Raw genomic sequence first — 7,088 nt, forward strand, 5'->3', positions numbered from 1 at the left:
AATAATAAAGATAAAATCCGAACAAAAACAAGTCTAACGGAGCGGCTAGAGCAGCCAGCGTCCCCGTTGCTAGGCGACACTCTTCACATGACTCAAGATTTGAAAGTATCTCAAGTATCTTTCATACACAGCGCATGTTGATGCATTTTCAAATAGAAGACTAAAAAAATGTTCAAAGGCACCTATTATGGACATACAATAAAATACCAAAGTCTGACAGACATTTGTAATATTGGTTCTATGTCCTAGACCTAGACCATTGTCATTTACTGTACCTTTGTCATGGACAATTTCCTACATTCATTACTCCGAGCGTTGCACCTTATTAGTCCCCTGAGTTTGAGCTGACTGTGGACATTACTCAAAGACCGTAGAGATGGATGGAGTAGATTCATTTTGCGTGCCATATGTGACGGCTCCAAATAACTTACAAAAAGAAACTGTTTTGCAACCCTAGGCTGCTACTACTAGTGTTGTTTTGTGTTAGAGTCTGCTTCTATCATGTGTTTTGTCTCTTACACAGATAATTATGTATTGATTAGAAGACATAATGGTTTGGGGCCATTTTGTGTTTTCATAAATGACTGTTCTTAAAGGGATAATTACCTTCCACCTTTTGCTAGCCAGTGATGATAACTTGTGTTGTTCTCAACGACAACAACAAAAAAAATACACTGTGAACATGTCTCCATGGAGATGTGATCACAATGGGTTATTCTTAATGCATGATAAGAACAGGTTCTATGTTTTTTTGTCGCTCACGATAGTCGTTTACGATCTACCATGTCACACTATACGATTTTAGAACCATGAAAACCTCTCCGCGTCTTGGTCGGGAGAGTGGCCACATACACCGAAAGCATCGGTCACGTCATACGACTCCCGTCAAATTTCTGACAAGCCAGACTTCTTGTCGGGCTGTTTTAGAACGTCGTGAACGACAAATCGCAAGTCGTGAAGCATGTCACATTATAAGATTCACAATGTCGTGCCCGACCATTTGAAATCGGTTACGACGCTGTAAACTTGTCGGTCACGACAAATTTGGGCCAAAATCGGGCTGAAATCGTGTAATGTGTCCAGGCCATTAGTGAATAGAATCTGGGCTTGCTCCATTGGGAATTAGCCCTTTTCACGTGATGTCAGACGAAGCGTTGCTGGGTATCCTCCGGCATGTCCAGCCGCCAAATACTACAGAAGAAGAAGAAGAAGAAGTATTCATGCACTGTAAAAAATTTACTGTAAAATTTACAGTAACTTACTGGCAACAATTGGCCAGTAAGTTACTGTGAATACCTTTTACAGTAAAGGTACTGTATTTCCATTTACAGTATTTATATATTCACTGTAAAATGAAAAACAATTAAATACTGTGATTTCAGTCGTATTTACAGTAACTTACTGGCCAATTGTTGCCAGTAAGTTACTGTGAAAACCTTTTACAGTAAAGGTGCTGTATTTCCATTTACAGTAACTTACTGGCCAATTGTTGCCAGTAAGTTACTGTGAAAACCTTTTACAGTTAAGGCACTGTATTTCCATTTACAGTAACTTACTGGCCAATTGTTGCCAGTAAGTTACTGTGAAAATCTTTTACAGTAAAGGTGCTGTATTTCCATTTACGGTAACTTACTGGCCAATTGTTGCCAGTAAGTTACTGTGAATACTTTTTACAGTAAAGGTACCGCATTTTCATTTACAGTATTTTATGTATTCGCTGTAAAGTGAAAAACAATTGATTTTAAATTAAGATTTTTTTTTTTTTTTAGTTGTATTTACAGTATCGGTTGTTTCCCTGTAGAAGCTAGGTCAGTTAAATACTGTGAATTCAATTGAACTTAAATTAGCAATCATTAATAGAATAACTCATATTCCAAAATATTTCAGTTAACTGCAGACAATAAAACAATTTTAACTTTTGTTATTTATTTAAGACATTTCAAATGTATGACTGAAGTGGATGTTGACAGACAACAGTAGACATGGTTTGAACACAACCACAACCTTATCTGATTTGACACAGATAAGGGGGTTAAAAGTGCAGTGTGTGTAAGTGCAGTATGGCAACTGGCAAGTCTATGTAATGTAGTATAAGGAGTTGTGTGTGTACAGGATGCGGAGCAAAGAAACTCATCCCCAGTCTGTTTTGTGGGTGTTCCCTCAGTCTGCCACGTGGGAACAGAGACGTCTGCTTGACCTCAGTGGTTTAAACAGTCCGTGGTCAGAGCGTGAAATGTCTTTTGAAATACTTTTGGCCCGTTGTTGTACTCTTCTGGTATAGGTATCCTGCAGGGTAGGGAGAGGTGCTCTGATGGTACCTTTCGCAGTAAGTGTCAAGTGTCTGAAAAAGAGAAAGAAAGCATACATTACAATTGACCCCGTTCATGAATATACAGTAATTAATGCAAACTACTCCGGTTGTGTGACAAATAAAAGCAAACCCACACTAGTCAGGTGCAATAGATAGAAGTAATGCAGATGTGTACAATACACCACCATAGCAAAGTTTGGGAGTTCACTTTGATATGTCCAGTGTTTTTTTTTTTTTTAAGGGGACATGTCGAAGTGACCCTACACCTCTGAACAGAAGTATGTCTATGTGATATCATACCTAATCTCATAATTGCCTGCGGCAACTCTGCCTTCATGCGAACACCACTTTTCTGATGCCTAACATACTGTAGGCCATCTCCCATCTGACTTGCAATAGCAGCCTCTGGCTACAGTCTGGGACTTCTGGATGGCTCCTAAAAAGAATAAACAGCAATTGCCATATAATTTGTTAATAAACAGCAATTGCCATACAAAACAAATCATAGCTTTAAAAAATAAGCAAAGCAATCAGATGTAGAAATAGAAATTATAATTACCTTGCCATGAGGCACCCTTGCCACCCTTGTCACCATCTATGTTACTTCTTGATATCAGTTTATTTATGAACATAAATAAAACACAAACACTTACACCATGTTGAGGGCAGCAGCCATGGCTAACAGACATCATCAGGGTAGTGCCATCAGGTAGTACCATCAGGGTAGACCGACTTCGCCCTGGACAGTTGTTGACAGTTGAGCCCACAAAGTCATAACAGACACATGAAAGGAGGGGATAAACTAAACTGTTACAGACACAAATACAGTACATGCACACATATTAAATGCTATATGCGTGTGTCTCTATTTGGTGAGTGAACTCACTTGCAGGCTTGGAACTTCTTCCTTATGGAAGTGACACACATTTGGAACATTCCAAAATGCACACAGCCTAAGTGTCTCTGACACAGCGTTCTCAGGGCAGCAGTCCTCACACCACCTACTAACAGAGGGAACAGAAAGAGGCTTACATTAATTAATACATTGCAAAACACACAGAACATGAAAAGACCATCACTGAAGCACTACTACACTCACATGCATCTTAAATAAACACATGCCTCAATGTAAGTCACCAAACATTGGGCAAATAAAGGCTATAAAATGAATACCATTTAGCCAAACACTACCCTTCACGAACTAAAGATCCCTTTACTTATCGGCATGATATTTCTGGTAATTGAAATTCCCCAAATGCTCCCCTTTCACATCCACTATATGACGGATCTATGAGCATGACTATGCAAAACTACAGTTCCTAAATTAGGGGTGAGATAACTTACACATCAGCCTACTTCATTAATTTGTTTTACTGGTCCTCTTTCCAGTTATAGCAACACTACATATTATGCATCAACACTACATGTATTAAGTTTAATGTTAACTACCCATGCCCCATGGAGTTCGCAAAGTAATGTTACTAACTAGCTGCTAACGTTAACAACTTTCACCTGTGTCTGTCTGCTGGCTAACTTCAGCCTTCAGCCTGCATGCTAACAGCCACTTTAAGCTAAGCTACTTGCGTCTGATATTTCATTCAAACTAAAACTCTACATTCATAACGACATATCAGACTGAATTATTGCTAGATATGATATTGACTATCATTCGAAAAATCCCACATGATGGTTAAGTTAGTTACTGGAAAAGTTAACATTAACAGCTAACATCGCTAACGCTAGCGACGTTAGCTCGCTAGTTCTAGCTATCGATATGTGCTATGCTGATTCTAACATGACAATAATGGCTTTGGTTAACATTTCATTGTGAAAACAATACATTTCTAATAAATTCCCGTTTTCAATTGGCATACAAAAGTAATGTAATTCTTACCTTGAATATGATGTGTGTACAGAGTTGAAGATTGCAGTCAGAGTCATGATTGAAAAGTGACGGTTGATGGTTGAAGTGAAGTCACTCTGGAGTTGAAAAGTCAGGGGTGGGGGATGGGCGTGTGCGCAAGCGCTTATCAAGAGGCGATAAGCAGCCGTTAAAAACAATCGTGGAAAATTATTAGGCTGAAATGTGTTATGCTTGCTCAATAGTGTGATCAAAGCCAATTCTTGACATCAAATTGACTTTCTCAACCGTCTCTGGTATGTCATTATGAGTTAAAAGAAAGATAAGATTAAAAAAGGGAAAACACAGTAGGCTAGTTTACTTAACTATTTACAGTAGCCTAGGCTACTAGTGGCTTTATTGTGATTTGTTTACAGTAATGTTTTGACTACTGTAATTTCTACGGTAACACTTACTACTGTAATTGTAGTTTACAGTAGAGGTACCGCATTTCCATTTACAGTATTTTATGTATTCACTGTGAAATGAAAACCAATTAAATACTGTGATTTCAGTAGTTTTACAGTAACTTACTGCCCAATTGTTGCCAGCAAGTTACTGTGAATACTTTTTACAGTAAAGGTACCGCATTTCCATTTACAGTATTTTATGCATTCACTGTAAAATGAAAACCAATTAAATACTGTGATTTCAGTAGTATTTACAGTAACTTACTGGCCAATTGTTGAAAAGAAAAAATACAGTAGTTTACTTTACTATTTACAGTACTATAGTGGCTATACTGTGTTTGTTTTACAGTAGTGCTTTGACTACTGTAATGTCTACAGTAACACTTGGACTACTGTAATTGTAGGGGCGTTACTGTACATTTTACAACATTCTACTGTAAAAAGCATATACAGTAGTGCTACTGTGAAATTTCCTGTAAATAACTGTGAATTTCACAGCCATTTTTTACAGTGTGGGTTTCATCAGGTCCCTTTCCACAGGTGTATACAATCAAGCACCTTGATTATCAATGCAGACTGGACTGCATGGTGCTTGATTGTATACACCTGTGGAAAGGGACCTGATGAAACCCATGAATACTTATTCTTCTTCTTCTGTAGTATTTGGCAGCTGGACATGCCGGAGGATACCCAGCAACGCTTCGTCTGACATCACCGTGAAAAGGGCTAATTGTTTCCCGTCATTGCATTCAAATGGGTGTAAACTTTGAGTTAATTTAAACTGTTTGATAAACCCTGATTCCCCATAAGCAGGAGTGCTGCTAAATGAAAAGAACATTGAAATAGTCATTCTTGTCTGAGAGCTCAGAGATAGATAATAGATAAAAGAAATCAAGAATAAGCTGGATAAATCATTTGTGGGATCATAAAAAGGGAAACAAAAAGTACCCTTATTGTAATCTCTCTCTAGCCTGTTTGAATACTGCTTAGCTATGGTCCAAACCTAATTCCCTCTGCCATCCGATCCTTTCAGCCATAGAAAACTGGTTTTCAAGGTCAGCAACAGTGCCAAGCTGACTGACCCTTGTGTTTCAGTGCACTGGTGCCAGACGATCATCATTCGACAAGCACAACAAAGCCATTTCTGAGTCTGGATTCGACAAGTTAATCTTTAGGTTTAATTTCATCTTTTATTTTAATAGTGAGCCATGGAAGTGGCGGTTATGTAACAACGAAAATGTGTCAGGAAAGTTGGTATTTTCCTCGATGGGCTCTCACTGCGCGCGCGTCAGTGGCAAAGGCACCCTCTGCCTACCACGCGACTCTTTCACACTCCCGTAACACAGACGCGTGTGTGACCGCCTCGTAACTAGGCTGCTGTCTTTGATTTAACTGACTGGCGTCTGGCTCGCTCACATCCCACGCATCTTCATACAAGGAAATTGTTCCCTTGTATTCGGGTTCCGTATTTTGGAGACGTAAAACAATCAGTTTTGGCGATTAACACTTCTTTCATATTGGATTGCTGTTTACTGACGAGGCAGTTCGGTTCTTACGTTTTCCATTTCTTTGAGGAGGCGTAAGTCAGTTGGAAATGACCATGAAGGTTGGCATCGTCAGTTTCATGATTTACTGCATCTCCGGTAAGTTCTAAAAAATGCTAGGCTGTATACGATTTAAATGCAGGTGCAAGTCATTTGGAGTAGTTTTAATTGACTGGTTTTTAGTAGCCTAATTAACGACAGCACATTTACGACAGCACATTTTTTTACTGAGTGTTGGCTGCAATTTCATAAAGTAGGTCGAAGTTTTAGGCACTCAGATTCCCATGGTCAGTTGTTCATTAAACTATTGTCTCTGCATCCGTTCGACTGGCTACTACATTAGGCATAATAGGCAACATTATTTTCAATTAAGTTTCTTCAGCACAATCATTATAATAGTTGCCAAAAAGTTAGGCAATCGAATTCGGGGGCATAGGCGGGAAATGTGTTCATGCGCGGGGATGCCCAGAATCTTCAGCTAGATAAAGAAGTAGCCTAAAACTCTTCGCTAAGGAATTCTCCTGTGAACTAAACAGACGTTTTCTCCGTAATAGGCTACAGTTGGTACAATGAAAATATGCCGGTTGAACGAATTGCCTACCTGTTGTTCTCTGGATTCATAAACGCCTGGTCATCGCCAGGTTTGTGGAAAGGAAGGAAGTGTCTTTCTGCCATAGTCGATATTTAATATTTCCTACATCCATCACGTGGATTGTTGGCGGTCACAAGAACGGGATGTTGCAGATGAGAAAAACTAGGCCATCAATTTAGTATGCCTCAGTGTTAATTAGCTGGTCATAAGACAGTAGTACATTTCGATGACAGTACTATTATTTGCGCACAGAATTGCCTTTTTTTATGTCGTACAAAAATGTTCGGTAAAAGGACGTTACAGTTTAATAGGCTATTTAGAATCACGATCT

At 38.9% G+C, this 7,088-nt stretch overlaps 1 protein-coding gene across 1 annotated transcript in view; it reads left to right on the forward strand.

Moving 5' to 3' along the window:
• The first annotated feature begins 6,130 nt into the window (after positions 1-6,130).
• rxfp1 (relaxin family peptide receptor 1) overlaps positions 6,131-7,088 on the forward strand; it is a 90,534-nt gene continuing 89,576 nt past the window's right edge. Inside the window, exon 1 of the mRNA XM_062549922.1 lies at positions 6,131-6,264. Within this exon, the coding sequence (XP_062405906.1) occupies positions 6,216-6,264 (49 nt within the window). The 5' untranslated portion in view covers positions 6,131-6,215. The remainder of the gene's footprint in view (positions 6,265-7,088) is intronic.

This window comes from Sardina pilchardus, chromosome 11, assembly GCF_963854185.1.
Source record: "Sardina pilchardus chromosome 11, fSarPil1.1, whole genome shotgun sequence".
NCBI lineage: Eukaryota > Metazoa > Chordata > Actinopteri > Clupeiformes > Clupeidae > Sardina > Sardina pilchardus.